Raw genomic sequence first — 22571 nt, forward strand, 5'->3', positions numbered from 1 at the left:
CAAATAACATTATCCCACTTCTTCTGAAATGGAGAGTTAAAGTCATTTTGTCAGTTTTGGTCAGGGACCAAAATAAGTCAGAACCCTCACTGGGAATGTGGAGATTTTGCACAGGCCTGAAGCAATTGCACATGAGGGAAACGTTCCCCTAGAAAAGGCTCTTCCTGTGGTTACCAAACCTCTTTGCACTGCAAGAGACACAGGTTGCATCCCTAGTCTGGGACGAAACTAAGCCCTTGCACCACAACTACTGATCCAGCAGCGCTCTAGAGCCAGAGGGATGCAACTACTGAGCCTATTTGCAGCAACTCCTGAAGCCCACGTGCCTAGAGCCTGTGCTCCACAAGAGAAGCCTCCAAAAGGAGAAGCACAAGCACTTCAACTAGAGAGTCTGCTCTCTGTGCCACAACTAAAAAAAGCCCATGAGCAGCAAAAAAGACCAACTACAGCCAAAAAAATTTTTTAATGAAAAATGTATTCTAAGAAGTTATTTAATGACATATCTAGAATTATACATCACACAAATACAAATAAAAATGTTGTACACTTTAAATACATGCAATTTATTGTAAGTCAACTCCACATCCATGACACCATTTTAAAATCAAATATACAAAACTTTTCTTTTTATAACCATTCTGCTATGGTTTATGAACTACATTCTTAAAATTATCTGTAGCTACTATATCTGTAATGGTACATAAAGAAGACAATGGTGGGCTATTGACAATGTTTCTCAATTCCAGTGACATTATGTTGGCAACTTGACTTTGGCTATGGTGGGAATATTTACACCACAGATATTGGCAGGCACTACAAAGCAGAGACTAATCTACTATGTAACTGAAAGTCTGGACTTAAGACTGAGGTAGCATATGTTAATAATTCAGATTTATCCTAAACGTGTATAATGTATATGGCCATTGCACTATGCAAAGTATAAAACTGAGAAAAAAATAGAGAACATATTCTTTCAGTATTCCAGATTACAATTACATTGAGAAAAGAAGTCACTGACTTTGGTCACCATTGGTGAATGGGTGAAATCTCACATATGTCTTTGATGTTTGGCTGATCTCCTACTTGTCAAGAGAAAAAATACCCAAATCTAACAAAATAAAGGAAGACAAAATATACAAATAGAAATTCATCCAAACAAGATGCACAAGTTTCTTTTTCATGTGCATGAAAAAAAGAAATAGACACACGAAAAAGAAACAAAACTCAAATCAAGAATCCTGCTGCTGCTGCTGCTGCTAAGTCGCTTCAGTCGTGTCCAACTCTGTGCGACCCCATAGATGGCAGCCCACCAGGCTCCCCCGTCCCTGGGATTCTCCAGGCCAGAACAGTGGGGTGGGTTGCCATTTCCTTCTCCAAGGCATGAAAGTGAAGTTGCTCAGTCGTGTCCGACTCTTCATGACCCCATGGACTGCAGCCCACCAGGCTCCTTCATCCATGGGATTTTCCAAGCAAGAGTACTGGAATGGGGTGCCATCGCCTTCTCCGCAAGAATCCTGAGAGAAATGCAATTAAAATTATTTCACAGTGGGTTTTACAGTCTTCATTGGAGGTGTCTGCATGCATTCAGTCTTAGTTTTTAAGCTAGGTTGCTGAAGTGTAGGTCCCAAAGAGAGGTGGGTAAATTCTTGTTAATTAACAATCATTAGCTGGTGACTTAACATTTTTCAGGAAGTGGTGGTAGAAAGCAGTGAGACAAGGAGTAAAGGGGTTAGGAAGAGCCTTGTGCACCAGGCCATGTGAGGGCCACAATTAGTCTGTCAGAGTCCCTCACAATTCCCAGAACAGTGAGTAGGTCAACTGCATAACAGGGCAACACAGACACCTGATGTGAGTATATGAAAAGATAAACAGGATATCTGAAACCAATCACTGCATATGGCGGTGAAAGCAGTGCCAAGGCTGGGTTGACACCCATGACCCAGTCCGGAGTGCCTGCCTTAGTGCTGCTGTCCCAGTGAAGAACTTCCCAAACAGGAGTGTTAATAGGAAGATGTGCACTGGGGGGCCCTGGGGGAAATAAAGATGTCAGGTGTGGGTAGTTCATGTGAGTAGTTTACAGCAAATGGAGGCCCTGCTCTGAGGGGCAGAAGAGATGCCAGTTGACATGTGCAGTGTCGAGGAACTGCTCTCATGAAAGGTCTGGCAGTAGTGAGCTCTTGTGGAAGTTCCTCTGCCTAAGCTGGACACCCCTTCTTTCACAAATGGCAAATAATAATAGAATCACAGCAGTAGTTTTGTTGGGTAGATAAATGTCATTTAGGTGAAAGGCATCAATGTTGGATGCCAGAGAAAAAGATACTTCTGTCCATCAGTATGGGGCTGGGGTATGAGCAGGACTCGTGGGGCAGGAGGATTAAGGAGGGAAGAAATATCAGGATAATCAAGGTGTTCTTTAGTCCCCAAACCTGAGGGTGGGGCTGGGCGGGGGGTAAGGAGTGAAGTGACCAGACTCTTCAAACCCTGAACCAGGCAACCTGACACTGAATCCCAGATCCCCGTTCATTGCTGGGAGATCACAAGCAAATGATGCATCCTTTCTTTGTCTCAGTTTCCACAAAAGAGAGGATCCATTTGATGCACAGTAACTACATCAGTTTTTCCCACCATTACCACCTCAAACTCCTCCATCACTGCTGTCCACATTTGCTATATTCATAAGGCCCTTTCTCCCATGTGAACTCTCTGATATTTACTCAAGTGGCACCTTTGGATAAGCCTTATCACAATCCTAGCTCTCTTATTGGAGAAGGCAATGGCACCCCACTCCAGTACTCTTGCCTGGAAAACCACATGGATGGAGGAGCCTGGCAGGCTGCAGTCCATGGGGTCGCTAAGAGTCGGACATGGCTGAGCGACTTCACTTTCACTTTTCACTTTCATGCATTGGAAAAGGAACTGGCACCCTACTCCAGTGTTCTTACCTAGAGAATCCCAGGGACAGGGGAGCCTGGTGGGCTGCCGTCTATGGGGTCGCACAGAGTCAGAAATGACTGAAGCAACTTAGCAGCAGCGGCTCTCATAAAGTTTTTCTGCAATGTGAATTTTCCTATGGATATGGAGAAGCTGTATTTGAGTAAATGATTCCCCAAATTCACTGCACTCAAAGAGGTCTTTCTCCAACGTGAACTCTCTGATGACCACCAAGGCTTGACTTATCAATAAAAGATTTCCCACATTCACTGCACTCATAAGGCCTTTCTCCACTGTGAACTCTCTCATGATACCGGAGCCCAGTCCTAGCAGCAAAAGATTTGCCACATTCACTGCACTTGTAAGGCCTTTCTCCAGTGTGAACTCTCCGATGATAATGAAGGCTGGAGCTACTAGTAAAAGATTTCTCACATTTATTGCACTCATAAGGCTTTTCTCCAGTGTGAACATTCTTATGGTTACTGAGTTGCTCATTTTGACTAAAGAATTTCCCACATTCGCTGCATTCAAAAGGTCTTTCTCCACTGTGTACTCTCTGATGATTACAAAGCATAGATCTAGTAGTAAAACATTTACCACATTCATTGCACTCATATGGCTTTTCTCCAGTGTGAAGTCTCAGATGATAAGAGAGGGATGACCTATTAGTAAGAGATTTCCCACATTCACTGCACTCATAAGGCCTTTCTCCAGTGTGAATTCTTCGATGTGCAAGACAACTGGATTTATGGGCAAAAGATTTTCCACATTGACTGCACTGATAAGGTTTTTCTCCAGTGTGAACTCTCTGATGTTCAATTAAGTTGAACTTTTGGGTGAAAGATTTATTACATTGCTTGCATTCATAAGCATTTTCACCACTGTGGATTTTCCTATGGGCAGTGAGGTTCTTCCTTCGGCTAAAGGATTTCCCACATTCATTGCAGTCATAAAGCCTTGCTACACAGCGAACTCTCTGATGGGCAAGGAAACGGAATCTGTGGCTAAAAAATTTTCCACATTGGCTGCATTCATAAGGCCTTTCCTCAGTGTGAACTTTCTGGTGCTGAATAAGGTTAAGTTTTTGGGTGCTAGCTTTCCTATGTTTGCTGAACTCACAAAACCCTTCACTAGTGAGGACTCCCTCATGCCCAACAAGTATGTCTATGTGGCTGGAGACTATCTTGACTTCTTTCCAGCTCTGATGACTTTTTCCACTGTGAAAAACAGCTTCACACTCCTTATTGTTGTTTTGTTTCTCCCTGGTACTAGTGTCCTGTTGCTGAAGTTCCATGCTGGCCACAAAGTTGTTCGCTATCTCCATTTTGGGAGAGAGATTTTCTCTTCCATGCATCATGCAGCTCTTCAAAAATGTGGGGCTGCCCATACCAAACTGGAAGGATTTCTGTTCAATGTGCTGCATCTGGTGCTGTTGAATGTTTGCAGTGAAAAAGAATTGTTTCCCACATGTCCCACATGTATATGGTTTCTGTCCACTATTATTAATATTTCTTTGCTCTTCAGTCACATGTGAAACGTCTCTCAAAACTGGGGTACATATCTTACAGGACTGGACATTCTCAGAAGATGAACCTACCCTGGGAGTGCCAATTTGTGACACTCCTGCAGATTCGCTCTGTTCAGAAGGTGTATCTCCATCCTGGGTTCCACACCAAAACCCTGAAAACACAGAAGGGATGGTCAAGTTCTTGTTCACTTTATTGGAGGGAATGACACACAATTGTACATGACACATGAAAGAAGCAGTCCACAGAATTGTGTTCAGGATATGAAGTTGGAGTCAAACTGAGGAACCAATGAGTCAACCTCACGTCAATCCCCCCTAAAGCAGTTAACCTCCCTCTCATTCCCAGTTAAAAAAAAAAAAAGCCTGCTGCCACATCCTGCCTGCTGTCTGTGGACCATGGTAGGTGTATCTCTTCAGGACCTTGCTTTGGGTAAGATCCCCTGTCCATTAAACCACTGTTGTCTCTGGGCTCTTTGGTCTTGAAGCTGGGCAACTGTAAGGTTTTTCAATCTGTGTATGCACTCAGTTGCTTCAGTCGTGTCTGACTCTTTGCAACCCTATGAACTGTAGCCTGCCAGGCTCCTCTGTCCATTGAATTTTCCAGGAAAGAATACCGGAGTGAGTTGCCACTCCCTTCTCCAGGAGATCTTCCCAACCCAGGGATCAAACCCGGGTCTTCTCCATTGGTAGGCAGATTCTTTACAGTCTGAGCCACCAGGGAAGCCCTATTCTTCAATATACACTGCAACTTCAAATGAATGAAATATGAAAATGGTGGCTGTTAATAAAGGTGTACCTCAATAGACAAACTTGTGAAAAAGAAAGTGAAAAGTCTCAGGAACAAAAACAAAGTTTGGGGCATTCCTGATGGCCCAGTGGTTAAGAATCCACCTTGCAATACATGGAACACTCATTTGATCCCTGGTCTGAGAAGATGCTACATGCCCACACTCTACAGACTGCAACCCACAAGTACTGAAGCCCTTGAGCCCTACAGCCTGTGCTTGGCAACAAGAGAGCCACCATGAGAAGCCCTCACACTGCAATGAAGAGTAGACCCTGCTCTTCTCCTAGAGAAAAACCATGTGCAACAACAATGACCAGCCAAAAAATTAATAAATAAATCTTAAAAAGAAAAACACAAAGCTTGCACCATGGTGTATGTTTTGTTTTTAAATTTTTATTGGAGTATAGTTGATTTATAAGTTATACATATATACACTTTTTATATTTTCATACAGGTTACTACAGAATACTGAATAAAGTTCCCCGTGCTATACAATGAGTTCTTATTAGCTATCTATTTTACATTTAATACTATGTATATGTTAATCCCAATCTCCCAATTTCTCCCCTGCTTCTCACCCTGGTAACCATAAACATGTTTTCTACATCATGACTCTATTTCTGCTTTGTAAATAAGTTCATCTGTACCAAGGCCTCACATAGAATTGGTATCATATACTTGTCTTTCTCTGACTTACTTCACTCAATATGACAACACATAATGCTGCCAATGGCATTATTTCATTATTTTTAATGGCTGAGTAATATTCCATTATATGTATACCACATGTCCTTCATCCACTCTTCTGTCCATGGACATTTAGGTTGCTCCCATGTCCTGGCTACTGTAAATAGCTCTGTAATGAACAATGGGAATGGGGTGCAAGTATCTTTTTGAATTACGGTTTTCTCTGTAATATATGCTGAGGACTGGGGTTAGTGGATCACAGGGTAGTTGTAAACATAGTTCTTTAAAGAACCCCCATGCTGTTCCTCATTATGGTTATACCAATTTACATTCCCACCAACAGAGCAGGAGGGTTCCCGCAGCATGGTATGTTTTACTTTCTGCGCATGGCTGCACCCCTCAACTAGACATACATATTCAGATACTTGTTTTTTTTTTTGTTTTTGTTTTTTTTTCCATAAAAGTAAAGTCATACTTGGTATACAGATATGTATGTGTATGTGTGCGTGTAAGACATCTATGTACCTTCATTCATCAAGCTGCCTTCTTCCTTCAGGGCCTGCTTTATTGTCCCTTGTCTGTATGCTCCACACAGCCTGGCTCTGGGCCACCACTGGCACCTCGGTCCCTGCAGGGTCCCTCCTCCAGGGCAAAGAGACTGCCTGCAGGTCCCCAGGGAACTCTCTGTGCAAGTCAGGCCCCTTTCTGTCCTCCTCCAAGCTGTCTCTGCCTCAGGACACAGATCAAGTGCCTAAACGTGAGGAGAGGTGGGAGAGGGGCATGGTTCAAGGCCATGGTGTCCCCAGGAATCCAGGAAGATGAGATCAGGGCCACCTAATTAGGTGGCTTCCTGTCCTGGGGGACCTTCCAGAGGATGCTAGAGTGCAGAGGGCACAGCCCTGAGGCTGGCTCCCCATACTGGGACTCTGGAGGTGGGGGCAGTCCCAGGGAGAACTGAGCCCCTCAAAAGTGGGCAAAGCTCCTTTTCTTTCTTGCTCTTCTTGGTGCAGCCTCTGAACCCGATTGGAGGGGTGTATGCAATGCTGTGACCTGGGGGTGCACACTTGGGCGGGAGCCAGGGCCACAGTGGTGAAAAGGCAGGGCTCAGCTTAGGGCAAACACTGTGAATTTTGTGTCTAGGATCCAGTCACTATTCCACAGCCTGATTGAGGGTGGGGGATATCGCCTATGGGATGAGGGAGGGTTCTCAGTCTAGGGGTCCTTCCTAAATAGCCCTCCTGGGACACCACCAACTCCAGATGTCTCCGGAAGTCTGCGGTGGCCCCATTCCCCTCTGTACCCCACCTGGCTCACCTCCTTTTCCATCATCCCCTCTGAGAGGGGAGGGGGGCCAGGGAGGAAAAGTCCTCATCAAGCTCCATGTGGAAGAGGGGAGCAGGAAGAGTTTCAGTGGACTAACCCTTGTAGGGTTCCCCCTACAATCCTTGGGCTCTGGTCTACCTGAAAAGCCCAGACAGGAACCAAGAGGCCCACAGTGACCCCAAACCCCTGTCCAAGTATTCTCCAATTCAGGGGTGTCTGAAAAAGCAACCCAAGAAGTGGGGAAACCCAAGAAGGTGAAGAGCTGTTGGAAACCAACAGTCAACAGTTACAGAAAGGAACAGATGAAAATCACTTGGGGGACTTCCCTGGTGGTCCAGTGTTTAAGACTCCACACTTCCACTGCAGAGGGCATAGGTTCAATCCCTGGTGAGGGGACTAAGATCCCACATCAGGGCCAAAATATAGAGGGGAAAGAAAGAAAGTCACTTGTAAGAGAGTAGAGGTGAGGTGAGGTGAAGTCGCTCAGTCGTGTCCGACTCTTTGCGACCCTATGGACTGTAGCCTACGAGGCTCCTCTGTCCACGGGATTCTCCAGGCAAGAATACTGGAATGGGTTGCCATTTCCTTCTCCAGGGGATCTTCCCGACCCAGGGATCGAACCTGGGTCTCCCGCATTGGAGGCAGACCCTTACACCCATTTATTATTTCACCTACACATTCAGCACTTTCAGCCCTCTTTACTGGGACAACTGTAAACCACCTCCACTTATTAGGTCTCAAGTTAAATGGTAGCCCCTCTGTTCTTAATCTATGCTGAGACAAGTATGTAAGCAAAATGATGTTATTTCTCGCCATCCCTTCCAATAGATAGTTACGGAATGGGACACAATGGAACTATGCCTACAGCAGAAAAGAAAAATCACAAACAATAATTTCTATATACAGCAAACACGTCAACAAACTTGTCATTCAAGAATGGATGCAACAAAATGATTGGAAGTGAGAAAATTAATACAAAATTAACACATATAAAGGGAAGCTAAGGTTCTACTTAAAGACAGTGGAAAAGGGACTATAATTCCAGTTAAAGAATCACTGATGATAGAAAGGGATGATGATTTGAGAAATACATCTGAATCTTGACACACGTCATTAACTGTGTAAAATATGAACAATATTTGCTTAGAGATTTGGAATGAAAGAATTCTTATGCAGAGCTGGAAGAACACATATTCCTATGGAACAAATGAATCAATACTTGATACTCCTTGTAATGTCTAGAAATATTTATAACTGTGCTGTAATGTGTTAATTTTTTTAGTTTAATAAACAAACTGAATTTGAAACAACTAATAAAATTTAAAATTGTTTTAATGAGAAGATAAATAACAAGGGGTAGGAAAAGAAATCCACAAAAACAAAAAGATATATTTTAATCCAAATATATCAACTATTACAGTAACTGGTTTGAAATAAACATTCAAAGTAGTGGGTAAATACTTTTTGATAGCTGTAAACTTCCTTGGAAAAGGACTTAATTTTCATCAAGTGATGTTCAAGAGCATGTTTTGAATTTCTATTCGAAGAACAACTAATGTTGCATAGGCGACTCAAACACCTACAGCTACAGATGCTACAAATACACATGACCACCCGACAAGTCTTCCTATAAAGTCTCATCTAATCTTGGCAGGCTGAAGGAAAACAAGGCCATGAAAAATTCAACTACCCACATACCTATCATGGGGTCAGAAGCAGGCCTGCCAATTCTGTGTCTCAAAATTTAGATATAATAAACTGAGGTAAGATGGGTAGGATCCAACTGTTATTCCATTTATATATACATTTGAAAACAGTCATTACAAACATAGAATATGCTCTTGTATCAGTAATGTTAATGTTGAGAATGAATTAAAACTGGCAGGAGGAAACCATTTTCAGAGGTATACACAAGTATCACAAAGTTAAAATGTACATTTTAAATTATGTGCAGTTTATTGCAAGAACTCCACATTCATTAAATGATTTTTTTAAACAAGTACGTAAAACCTGTCTCTTTAAAAAATCATCCTGGGGCTTCCCTGGTGGTCTAGTGGTTAAGAATCTGCTTGCCAATGCAGGAGACATAAGTTCAATTCCTAGTCTGGTAAGATCCCACATGCCATGGGGAAACTAAGCCTGTGCACAAAAACTGCCGAGCCAGCCCTCTAGAGCACATGGGCCACAACTACTGAAACCCGTGTGCTCTAGGCCCTGCAAGCTGCAACTACCGAAGGCCACATTCTCTCGAGACCGTGCTCCAACACGAGAAGCCACTGCAATGAGAAGCCTGCACACAGCAACAAAAGTAGCCCCACTGAATGCAACTAGAGAAAGCCTGTGTGCAAGGAAGACAGCGCAGACAAAAATAAATTAAAAAATCATTCTACCATGGCTTTATTAGCTACATTCTTAAGTGGCTGTATCTGTATGGTAGAAACACACACACACACACACACACACACACACACACACACACACACACACAATGGTGGGCTACTGGCAATGCCTCCCAACTCCATGTTCAGGGACATTATGTTCGCAATGTGACTATTGGCTACGATGAGAGTATATACACCAGGAAAATTGGCAAACACTACAAATCACGGCTTAATTTACTATATGATTCAATGTCTGGACTTAAGACTGAGGTAGCATATGTTAACAAGGCAGATTTATTTAAACCCTTTATAATGTATGGGGCCATTGTATTACGCATAGTTAAAAAAAAAATGAAGAAAACACTCTTTTAGTACTCTAAATTATAATTCCATGCAGAAGTCATTCACATTATTGGTGTGAATGAATAAAATATCACAAATGTCTTTGTTTCCCCAATCCCATATTTGTCAAGGAAAGAGAAAATGGCCAAATTATACAAAATAAAGTACACAAAAGAACAGAAATTTAACCAAACAAGAGATACAGGTAAAAAGTAGACACATGGGGGGGGGGGGGGAGCTCAACGTTAATAATTCTGAAGGAAATGCGATTTAAATTATAATTCTAAGTGAGGTTTTACAGTCTTCATTGGAGGGTTTGGCCTGCATTCAGTCTTAGTTTTTAAGATAGGTAGGTCAAGTGTGGGTTCCAAGATGGGGGAGGGCAAGTTCTTGCTAATTAACAATCAGCATTTTAGTGAGTTACATTTTTCTGGAGGGGTGGGAAGAGCAGTGAGGTGATGGGTAAAGGGGTTAGGAAGAGGAGCCTTGGAGACCAGGCCTTGTGAGGGCCACAGAAGACATTCTTAGTCATTCAGTGTCCCTCACACTGTCCAGAATGGTGAGCAGGTAAACCACGTGATGGGGAAACAAGGTCAATGAGCCTCTCCAGGCTGCCTGGTTCAGTGCTGCTGTCCCTAAGAATTTATCCACCAGGAGGATGTTTGCAGGAAGGAGATATACACTGGGAGAGGTAGAGCTTGGAGCCCTGGTAAAGATGCACATGTCAGGTGTGGACAGTCCCTGCTCCTAGGGACAGAAGAGAAGCTAGTGGACATATGCAGTATAGACGAATCATACATATGAATGGTCTGGCAATAATGAGCTGTTATGGAAGTCCCTTTGCCTCTCTAAGCTAGACACCTCAAATGGCAGTAATGTTGAATGCCACAGAAAAGAAACTACTGTTCATCAGAATGGGACTGGGGTATAAGCAGAGATATTCTGGCGGGGCTGGAGCAGGGCAGAAGTATGAGGATGGATAAGGTATTCTTTTAGTCCTCAAAATCGACAGGGTAGGTGGAAGAGGATTGAGGTGAACAGACTGCCCATGTCCTGAACAAGGCAGCCTGGCACTGAATCCATATCCATGTCCATTGCTGGGAGATCACAAATAGATGACACATAAGTCCTATGCTCAGTTTCCTCCCTAGAAAGGGGCCATCTGCAGCATAGTGACTGCACAAGAACTTCCCACGCTGTTACCACCTCAAACTCTGCCAATGTCAGTACCATATATATTTGATATACTCACAAGGCCCCATACAGCATGAAACTTTCAGATGTTGAAACAAGTGGATTTGTCGGTGAAAGATTTATCACATTCCTACACTCAAAGGCTTTTCTCCAGTGAGGATTTTCCTGTGGATATGCAGAAAATGTTTCTGGCTAAAGGATTACCCAGATTTACTTCATGCAAAAGTCCTTTCAACAGTGTGACCTCTCTGATGATGATGAAGGCCTGACCTATCATTAAAGGATTTTCCACATTCACTGCACTCAGAAGGCTTTTCTCCAACGTGAACTCTCTGATGATGATGAAGGCTTGACCTAGCAGGAAAAGATTTCCCACATTTACTACAGTCATATGGATTTTCTCCACTGTGAACATTCCTATGGGCACTGAGTTTTTCGTTTCGGCTAAAGAATTTCCCACATTCACTGCACTCCAAAGGTCTTTCTCCACTGTGTATTCTCTGATGATTACAAAGGATCCACTTACTGGTAAAAGATTTCCCACATTCAGTGCACTCAAAAGGCCTTTCTCCAGTGTGAACTTTCAGATGAGAATCGAGGGCAGACCTAGTAATAAAAGATTTCCTACATTCATTGCATTTATAAGGCCTTTTCCCACTATGAACTCTCTGATGTACAAACTAGATTTGCTGACAAGAAACTTTCCACATTGGTTGCACTGATAAGGCTTTTCTCCAGTGTGAACTCTCTGATGTTCAATTAATTTGCCCTTTGGGGTAAAAGATTTATCACATTCCTTGCACGCAAAAGGCTTTTCTCTAGTGTGGATTTTTCTATGGGCAACGAGGTATTTCCTTTGGCTAAAGGATTTCCCACATTCAGTACAATCATAAAACGTTCCTCCACAGTTAAATCTCTGATGTGCAAGGAAACCGGACTTGTGGGTAAAATATTTTCCACAATGGCTGCATTCAAAAGACCTTTCCCCAGTGTGAACTTTCTGGTGCTGAGTAACACTATTTCTTTGGGTGCCGGCATTCCTAACTTTGTTGGACTCACAAGACTCTTCAGTAGTGAGAATTCTCTCATCCTGAACAAGTATGTGTGTGTGGCTGCAAGCCATCTTGCCTTCTCCCCAGTTCTGATCGCTTTTGTCACTGTGAAAAATAGCTTCACACTCCTTACTGTTGTTCAGTTTCTTCCTCGTATTACTGGCCTGTGGCTTAACCATGTTAAGCCTTACCATGTTGGCCTTGAAGTCATTCACAATCTCCATGTTGGTAGAGAGATTCCATGTTGCATGGATTGTCCAGCTTTTCAAAAATGAGGATCTCACCACATCATACTGAAAGGGTTTCTCTCTAATGTATTGCTTCTGGTGCTGCTGAATGTTTGCAGGAAAATAGAATTCTTTCCCACATGCCCTACATGAGTAGGCTTTCTGTGTCCTATTTGTTCCTTCCTCTTCAGCCAAATGCAAAATGTCTCTCAAGACTGGGACACATATCTTACAGGGCTGGGCCTTTTCAGGGGACAAAATGGCCCTTGGGGTCCTAATCTGTGAGACTCTTTCTGCAGATTTGCTCTGTTCAGAAGGTGTCTCTTCATTCTGGACTCCACGCCAAGAACCTGAAACAAACAAGTGATGGTGAAGTTCTGGTTAACTTTCTTGAAGGGAATGAAGGGAAGTCTCTGACTCTTTGCAACCCCATGGACTGTAACCTATCAGGCTACTCTGACCATGGGATTTTCCAGGCAAGATTGCTGGAGTGCGTTGCCATTTCCTTCTCCAGGGGATCTTCCTGACCCAGGGATCGAACCCAGGTCTCCTGCACTGCAGGCAGACGCTTTACCATCTGAGCCACCAGGGAAGCCCTGAAGGGAATGACACCATCACACTTGTACATCTGCCACATGAAAGAAGCAGTCTATACAATCATGTTCAGGACATGAAATTGCAATCAAATTGAGAAAGCACCTGTTCTCATCAAGCACAGGACATAAGGACTAGATGTGACCCAAGGTGAAAGGTGTGCTCTACAATTCACTCCTCTGTTAATGGCTTTTACCAAGACCATATCTGACACTGGCTGGGGACACTGTGCAGAAGTATACTGAACATGAGTGCCCCAGAAAATCTGGCTGCAACAAGTGGCTGGTGTTCAAGAAACAGTAAAGCATACATGCATGTTTAAGGACATAAAAAATTTTGTCAATAAGTACCACAAGGAAAACAAGTGTGAAGCCCACATGAGATAAGTGGTTTATAGAGGAGAGAGACAATGAAACCCAGGCTAGAGTCAGACTAAAAATGGGAAGTAGCATAAACGACAAGTTGGCAGAATGTCAGGAACAGAGAAAGACAAGAGAAGTCATGTGTAGCCACTGGCTATAGCACTACAACACTAGCCAAAGGATGGAAGTCATATCTTCCTGGTATGATTTGAACACAGACCTGACATCAAGCCCTTTCCCACTTGCCATTCATCTTGGCCAGAGACTCTCCAAGCTCTTTTGCTGAGACTAGAGTCATGTCCATCCTGTGAAGCCCAAAGGACTCTCATTCTGAGTTGAATAACAACATGGGTTACAAATGATACAAGTCCTAACTGATACAAGTCCTAACTGCAATCTAGTTAACTACAACCACTATGCTGTACATTACATCCTCAGGATTTATTCACTTTAAAAGTAGAAGTCTGTAACTTCCAACACCCTTCAGACATTTCACCTACCCTAATTTCCTCATTCTGGCAATCGCTAATCCTTTGTCTATATCAGAGTTTGGTGTTATTGTTTTAAAGATTCATTGTATATATATAATCACATACTACAGATAAACAGAAGATGGATTACAAAAGATTGGGTGTTTCATACATGGCTGTTTTTCAATAAATTTACACGAAATTACACAATCTGTAGTTAGATGAATCTACAAGTGTGAAAATTCCAGACTCAGTGGTGTGACTACAGAATTTCAGCATCCGCAGATATCAGTGTAAGCACGTATGCTGGAACCAAAGCTCTGAGAAAACAGGAAGAATTGTATTTGTCTTTCTCTGACCTATTTCACTCAGCATAATGCCCTCAAGGCCCTTCTATGTGGTTGCAAATGCCAAGACTGCCTTCGTTTCCATCTCTTGGATAGGGTAAAATAATGCCACAATAAACATGGAGTACAGGTATCTTTTTGATAGGATGATTTCACTCCCTCTGGATAAATACACAGAGTTGGAATTGCTGGATTATACTGTAGTTCCTTATTTAATATTGTAGGGATTCTCCATGCTCTATTCTACAGTGTCTGCAACAACGTACATTCACCCCAAGTGTGCACAAGGTGCCCCCTTACGTCACATCTTCCTCAGCATTATTTCTTGTCTTTTCCTAACAGACATTATAACAGGTGTGAGGTGGTATCTCAATGCCGTTTTAATTTTGCATTTTCCAGGCCATTAGTGACATTGAGCTTTTTTTATGTACAAGGTTTTCATTTGCATGTCTTATTTGGAGAAATGTCTTCTCAGCTCTAACAGATACTAGCTTCTTTGAACTGGTCCATAGCAGTGAAAGCCCAGAATCCTATCCACTAGGCAACCACAGAACTTCAGTAAGGATATTTAAAAATTATGAGGTAGGAATTCCCTGGTATTTCAGGGCTAGGACCCCGCACTTTCACTGCCAGGGGCCCAGGTTCAATGCCTGGTCAGGGAACTAAGATCCCGCAAAACTGACAGAGCGGGGGGGAAATTAATTTCCCCCCCGCTCTGTCAGTTTTATATATATGTATATATACATAAACTACCCACAAAGCCATAGAGCATTATATGGGAGGAGTCTTAAATCATTTCTAAACATATAATGCAAATTTTATCATAACTAAATTAAAAAAAAAAGAAGCCAATAGGGCTGATAAGCTAATTAAGGTGAGAAAATAAAATCATACAAAATGCTCAATTAACACCACAGAAAGAAAGAGTGGTAGAGTAACACATGAACAAAGAACAAGGGCAGGGCTTCCCCGGTGGCTCAGGGGTAAAGATTCCGCCTGCCAATGCAGAAGACTTGGGTTCAATCCTTGGTCTGGGAAGCTGCCACATGGGGTGAGGCAACTAAGCCTGTGAGTCACAACTAGTGAGCCTGTGCTCTAGAGCCCAGGAGCTGCAACTACTGAAGCACAAATGTTCTAAAGCCTGTGCTCCTCAACAAGAGACGCCACCACAGTGAGAAGCCCAAGCACCTCAACTAGAGAGTAACTCCACTTGCCGCAACTAGAGTGACGTATGCACATCAATAAAGACCCAGCAAAATAAATAGCCAACCAGATTTCACTTAAGCAAGGCTATCATGAATAAAGAAAATGACACAGTGACAAAGGAGTCAACTTCCGCAAAGCATCAGTTGACAGGATATATGGACTTCTACAGACTACCAGTCTACTCCATCTAAGAGCAGAATAGTCTTAAGTGAAAGAAAGTGAAAGTCGCTCAGTCGTGTTCGACTCTTTGCGACCCCATGGACGGTAGCCTACAAGGCTCCTCCCTCCATGGGATTCTCCAGGCAAGAGTACTGGAGAGGGTTGCCATTTCCTTCTCCAGGGGATCTTCCTGACCCAGGGATCGAACCCAGGTCTCCTGAATTCTAGGCAGATGCTTTAACCTCTGAGCCACCAGGGAAGCTCAATCTGACATGAAACATTCACAAGACAGAGCACATCACAGGCCAGAAAACACACCCTAGCAAATTTCAAACAAAAGAAATCATACAATGTCTGTTCTCAGAGCACAGTGAAATTATACTAGAACCAATAACAAAAAGATAGTTGGAAAATCACACAATACTGAGAAATTAATCAAAATAAAACATGGGTCAAAGAAGAAAAATCAAGGTTAATTTTTAAGTATTTTGAAATAAACACACTTCTTGAAATATGTGTATGCAGTGAAGGCAGTGTTTTAGGGCAATATATAGCATCGAATGCATGTATTAGAAAAGAAAAAAGGTCTAATAGCAATCATCTTAGGAAACTAGAAAAGGAGAAAATTAAATCCAAAGGAAGAAGAAAAGAAATAACTTTAAAAATCGACAAAGAAAAACCAACAAAGTCAAAGCTGGTTCCTTAAAATGGACATTAAAGGATAATAATGAAATAAACGGGAGTCTCCAAGATCATAAATGTGATAACCTAAATGAAATGGTCAGTTTCTTGAAAAATACAGTCTACCAAAACCCACAGAAGTACGTATATTCTAAATATGTATACATCTGTTAAAGTAGCTGAATCAATAAGGAATAACCTTCCAAAACAGAATTCCACTGGCCCAGATTGGTTAACTGATGAAATATGACAAACACTTCAGGAAGATACACAATTCTCTACAATGGCTTTCAGAAGACAGAAACAAAAGGACTGCTCCTAACTAATTCTGTGAGGTCAACATTAACACCAAACCAAAGACATGAAGAATATCGTACACACCAATATCTCTCACGAACACAGATGCAAAAATACAAAGTATTACTGAATTGACTCAAAAACTACATAAAAAGAATTATACATCATGACCAAGTGGGATTAAGGAATGGTATGTAAGATGTATTTCATACATTATTACGATATCTACAGCACACTAATAACATAAAGACAGATATATACTCCAGTGAAACACAACAGAGACTTGAGATTCTATATATCATCCCTCATAACGTGTGATCCAATAATTACTGACAAAACCAACACCATTCAATGAGGACAGTTTTTTCAACAAATAGGTTGTTAGGTACTTCCCTGGTGGCTCAGACACTAAAGAGTCTGCCTACAATGAGGGAGACCCGGGTTCAATCCCTGGGTTGGGAAGATCTCCTGGAGAAGGAAATGGCAACCCACTCCAGTATTCTTGCCTGGAAAATCCCGTGGACAGAGAAGCCTGGTAGGCTACAGTCCTTGGAGTCGCAAAGAGTAGGACATGACTGAGCGACTTCACTTTCACTTTCTTTTCAACAAATAGAGTTGTTAAAACTGGATACCCACATGTACAAGAATGAAGTTAGTGTCTTACTTAATACCATACGGGCTTCCCTGGTAGCTCAGTTGGTAAAGAATCTGCCCATAATGTAGGAGACCCCGGTTCAACTCCTGGGTCGGGAGGATCCCCTGGAGAAGGGATAGACTACCCACTCCAGTATTCTTGGGCTTCCCTGGTGGCTCAGTTGGTAAGAACTGGGTTCGATACCTGGGCTGGGAAGATCCCCTAGAGAAGGGAATGGCTGGCTACCCACTCCAGTCTGGTCTGGAGAATTCCATGGACAGAGGAGCCTGGCAGGTGACAGTTCATGAGGTGGCTAAAATTACAAAATTCTGAGGTGGGACAAAAAAAGGGACAACTTTCAAAATGTTGGATTCAGCCATGATTCCTTGCCTATGACAATAAAGGCAAAATCAACAAAAGAAAAAGTAGTCAAGCTGGGCTTCAAAGCAATGAATAATTTCCATTTTATATATTAACCTGTATCATGTGCCTGTGTGCCAAGTCGCTTCAGTCATGTCTGACTCCATGTGACCCTATCTATGGACTGTATCCTGCCAGGCTCCTCTGTCCATGAAATTCTCCAGGAAAGAATACCAGATTGGGTTGCTATGCCCTCCTCCAGGGGATCTTTCTGACTCAGGTATATGTCTCCTGTGGCTCCTGCATTGCAGGTGGATTCTTTACTATTGTGTGTGTGTTTGTGTGTGTTAGTTCCTCAGTCGTGTCCAACTTTTTGCGACCCCCATGGACTGTAGCCCACCAGGCTCCTTTGTCCATGGGATTCTCCAGGCAAGAATACTAGAGTGGGTTGCCATTTCCTTCTCCAATGCATGAAAGTGAAAAGTGAAAGTGAAGTCGCTCAGTCATGTCTGACTCTTAGCGACCCCATGGACTGCAGCCTATCAGGCTCCTCCGCCCATGTGATTTTCCAGGCAAGAGTACTGGAGTGGGGTGCCATTGCCTTCTCCAAGAATAGTAGTCTACAACAACCAAAATTTAAAAAAAAACAAAAACAAAAACAAAAAACCCTGATTAAGAAATGGAAAAAGGAGTTGCATAGATATTTTTCTAAAGATAAACAAATGGCCAGTAAACACACTGTTAGGGGAAAAAAATCAAAAAGTTACACAAAATAGAAAATGCCAGTGCAGATATAGAGAAATCAGAACCTTGAAAAAGTTTTGCATAAACGCCTCAAGGTCTGTTTCAGTGCTGACCACGTCAGTGGCAACAGTGTGTTGCATAGTCAGCAACAAAAACATGTCAGGTCCAGGAATGGAGCAAAACATGCACACCACGCATTCAAACAGATACTCAAACAAAGAGAGGGGAAGCAAGGAGGGATCTATCAGTTGGACAGCAAAACTACTAACCCTGACAGTCTCCCAAGGAAACAGAAATAAAGGCAAAAATAAACAATGGGACCTAATCAAACTTACAAGCATTTATTTGCACAACAAAGGAAACCGAAAACAAAATGAAGAGAACATACTAACTGGAAGCAAATATCTGGAAATGATGCAATTGATAAGGGCTTAATTTCCAAAATATATAAACAGCAATACAACTCAATAACAAAAAAACAACCAATGCACTGGGAAAAAGGGCAGAAGACCTAAACAGACTTTTGTCCAAAGAATACACACAGATGGCCAATACAGACATGAAATGACACTCGATCATTGCTAATTATCAGTGAAATGCAAATCAAAACTACAATTAGGTACCCCCGAAAAACTGTCAGAATGGCTAAAATTAAAAAGTCTACAATTAACAAATGTTGATGATGGTGTGGAGAAAAGGGAAGTCTCTTACACTGTAGGAATGTAAATTAATGCAGCCATTACGGAAAAATGTATGGAGGTTCCTCAAAAAACAAACTAGTTGTCATATAATCCAGCAATTCCACTTCTGGTAATATACCCAGAACAAACTATAATTTGAAAAGATACATTCACCCAAATGTTCATAGCAGCCCTATTCACATTAGCCAAGACATGGAAATAACCTAAATATCCTAAGACATGGAAATAACCTAAGGTAAGACATGGAAATAACTTAAGATAAATGGATAAAAATGTGGTACATATACACAATGTAATATTACTGAGCCATAAAAAAAGAAATAATGCCATTTGCAGCATCATGCATGGACCTAGACATTATCATTCTAAAAGTGAAATGAGTAAGAAGTAAAAACAAAAATACCATATGGTATCATTTATATGTGGACTCTAAAATACGACAAATGAACACATCTAGGAAACAGACTTACAGACATAAGAGAACAGACTTGTGATTTCCAAGTAGGAGGCAGGTGGGTGAGGGAAGTATTGGGAGTTCGAGATTAGCAGATGCAAAGTAGTACATACAGGATGGATAAAGCACAAGGTCCTACTCTATAACACAGGAACTATAATCAATATCTTGTGATATACCATAAGGGAAAAGAAAAAGAATATATATGTATGTATGTATGTATGTATAACTGAGTCACTTCCCTGTACAGGTGAAATTAACACAAAATTAAAGATTGTATTGAACACAATATTGCAATAAACTTAAAAGTAACAAAAGACTACTGACCTTGAATCCTTAGCAGCAACTTTGGAGCTACCAGTGTTGGGATGTACTCTGCCTTTGCCATAATAATCTCAACACATAACCAAACAATTTAGCAAGAAAGTAGTGGGGACTCCCCTGGTGGTCCAGTAGTTCAGAATCCGTCTTGCATACAGGGTACATGGGTTGAATTCCGGGTCTGGGGACTAGCTCCCACAGTGAAGGGCAAGTAAGCCCGAGAGCTCTGGAGTCTGAACACGCCAAAATTAGAAGACTGCATGCCTCAAGGAAAGAACCTCCTTGCAACAACAAATATACCACCTGCCACAACTAAGACCCAAGGAAGAAGAAACCAAATAAAGAAATAAATTGAAAACAGAGTCCACTGTCCAGTTGTCACAAGGACAGAGCTGTCCCTGGGAAAAAGGAGAAAGGCAGAGCCTAGCTCAGAGGAGGGAGGTGAGTGTGCAGGCCTTACCCAGCATGCACACAAGTGCAAAGTTCTCCAGCATGACATCCAGGTACAGGTGTATCTGAACCTCATCAAGAAGACACCATTCCTCCCAGGAGAAGTACACGGCCACATCCGCAAAGGCCACCCTACCCTGGTATAACATGGACAAATAAAACAGTCTCATTCTTGAAAACCCACCGTTCATCTTCCCACACATCTCCCCCACTGCCCAGTCAGATGGAGCCTCCAAAAACCTGGGTGCAAGAACCTTCCTCCTTTGACCTGAACCTTCAGAAAACACAGGCAGTCATTTGAAGCTGACATCCTGCTCTTACCTGTTGTTCACCAACACCAGAAAACAATGAGACCTGCATTGACCTAAACCAGCTCAGACTCACCTCAAAGCCCTTCCATGTACTGGTACCAATTCGAGAAGAAACTTCCACACCGTCTCCAGAGAACCAGTCTGCTCTCATGACCCCGAGAATATAGTTCTCCAAAGTCCCCAAACCGAAGAGTGGCAGAATAGCAGGTGAGGAGCCCCTTAAATGCACCTCAAATGCAGAGAATGTGTGTGTGTGTGGCGGGGGGAGGGGGGGTGGGGAGTGGTGTTTAGAGTAAGTGAGGGACTGGGAAAAGCTCCATTTACCAAAAGTGCTTCTGCAGCCCTAGCAATCTGTGAAACTGGCCCGCCAAGGAGGAAAGTGACCCTGGAGGTGATCCAGCGGCTCAGGCGTTCCCTGGCCCTCTGGCCGTACGAGAGCCAGGTGACTGGCTAACGTCTCCTCTGTGACATTGTCCCCAGTGATTCCCCGTTTCCCAGCTGTGCCCAAGGAAAACCCACGACTTCGCTCCGCCTCAAAGTCCTTCTCTCTCCCTACACTCCGTTCTTCCAGTCAACGGGTTTCAGAGAATATTTAAAAGCCTGACCCAGACCGTGTCCTTCCGGTGCTCAAAACTCTCCACCACGGCCAGGGCCCTAAGAAAAAACGTACCAACTCTCATCTACCACTTCAGGTGCAGCATGGCCTCAATCCTTGTCCCCCACAGAAACAGGATGGACTCCAGGTTCCCCACTGTTCCCACTTCAGTTGCATCTCCAAGTCTCACTCACACCTCGTAACACTGGTCATCAGAAATAGGGACACCACTCCGGAAGGCCTCACTGCACTGGACCAGCAGCCTCTCACTCGGGGAGTTCATATTCGGGTGGGGGATCGGCCAGGGAAGAAGCCGGAGCACGCGGCCTTTACCTCAGCTGGTTCCCTCAGCGCAGCAGGAGACATTTCAAGGACTCATTTGGATTCCGCCGGGTTATTCCCCGAAGCCGGCGGTGTGCCAGACCCTAAGACCCGCTACTGTCCAGTGAGCACAGAGCCTCCTCTCCCTTCTTGGCCCTTCACCTTGCTCCCAACACCAGACACCAGGACTTCTGACCGGCCACAGACTCTACAGCAATCAAAATGCCCGCCGGGAATACACCGGAAGTCCCACTAGCGGATGTTCTTTCTCCAGGGAACGCCCCGCTTCTGCACGTTCATTGGATGACCGTAGCCTTAGCGCAAGGTCTTCTGGGTAATGTAGGGCCAAGGCCTCAAGCAAGGGAACACTGCCCCCCCCACCCCCCTGCCCGCCCCAGCCCCCGCCCCCCCCCCCCCCCCCACAGGAAACCTGGGAAGAAAAGCGAAACCGCTAGGGAAGGATCGCCGAAATCCTACCTGTTGTGGGGGAGGTGTTTCATCCTTCTTAGGTGGGCTGAGGATCCAATGAGGGAGGAAGGGCTTAAGATAATTTGTCTTGAATGCTTCTGATCACTGAGGTGTTTGCACAGGGTCTCAGGTTACTTCCCCAGTGGCTCAGTGGTTAAAAAATGCAGAAGTTGTAGGAGACTCAGGTTTGATCCCTGGGTCCGGAAGACACCCTGGAGAATGGAATGGCTCCCCACTCCAGTATTCTTGTCTGGAGAATCCCATAGACAGAGGAGCCTGGAGGGCTACAGTCCACAGGGTCACAAAGAGTCGGACAGGACTGAAGCGACTAAGCATACATACACCAGACTCCTTAGAGCCAACTCAAGCCGACATCCAGCAGAAACTGGAAGCAAATAAACATTATCCTATTTCTGTTGAAAGCCATGCAGCCTTAAGTGTTATTTTAGGGAATTCCCTGGTGGTTCAATGTTTAGCAATTGGTGTGTTCTCAGCCATGGATCTGGGTTCAACCGCTGGTCCAAACTAAGACCCACCAAGAGCCTTTGTGCAGCCGGGGGAAAACGTCATTTTGTTAGCTTTGGTCAGGACACTAAAAATGTCAGACAGGTCCCCTCAGGGAGCAAGCAAGGGAAACTGTTGCT

General features: G+C 43.3%; 1 protein-coding gene across 13 annotated transcripts; it reads right to left on the bottom strand.

Moving 5' to 3' along the window:
* Positions 1-472: 472 nt before the first annotated feature.
* On the bottom strand, positions 473-21705 carry LOC129631412 (zinc finger protein 211-like). Of its 13 annotated transcripts, none has more exons than XM_055552392.1 (5): positions 20617-21205; positions 20243-20369; positions 12417-12802; positions 4529-4611; positions 473-1514 (listed from the first exon to the last, which is right to left on the bottom strand). In XM_055552392.1, the coding sequence occupies exons 1-5, from the start codon at positions 20692-20694 to the stop codon at positions 1415-1417; spliced, it is 774 nt and encodes a 257-aa protein (XP_055408367.1). In that variant the 5' UTR covers positions 20695-21205; the 3' UTR covers positions 473-1414. The 13 variants fall into 13 exon arrangements, 8 of the variants coding, with proteins under 8 accessions (XP_055408367.1, XP_055408368.1, XP_055408369.1 ...); XM_055552393.1 differs by lacking the exon at positions 473-1514 and adding an exon at positions 1572-3067; XR_008704027.1 differs by lacking the exons at positions 20243-20369; positions 20617-21205 and adding an exon at positions 21472-21705.
* Between the last annotated feature and the right edge of the window lie 866 nt (positions 21706-22571).

The sequence above is a fragment of the Bubalus kerabau genome, chromosome 17 (assembly GCF_029407905.1).
Source record: "Bubalus kerabau isolate K-KA32 ecotype Philippines breed swamp buffalo chromosome 17, PCC_UOA_SB_1v2, whole genome shotgun sequence".
Taxonomy (NCBI): domain Eukaryota; kingdom Metazoa; phylum Chordata; class Mammalia; order Artiodactyla; family Bovidae; genus Bubalus; species Bubalus kerabau.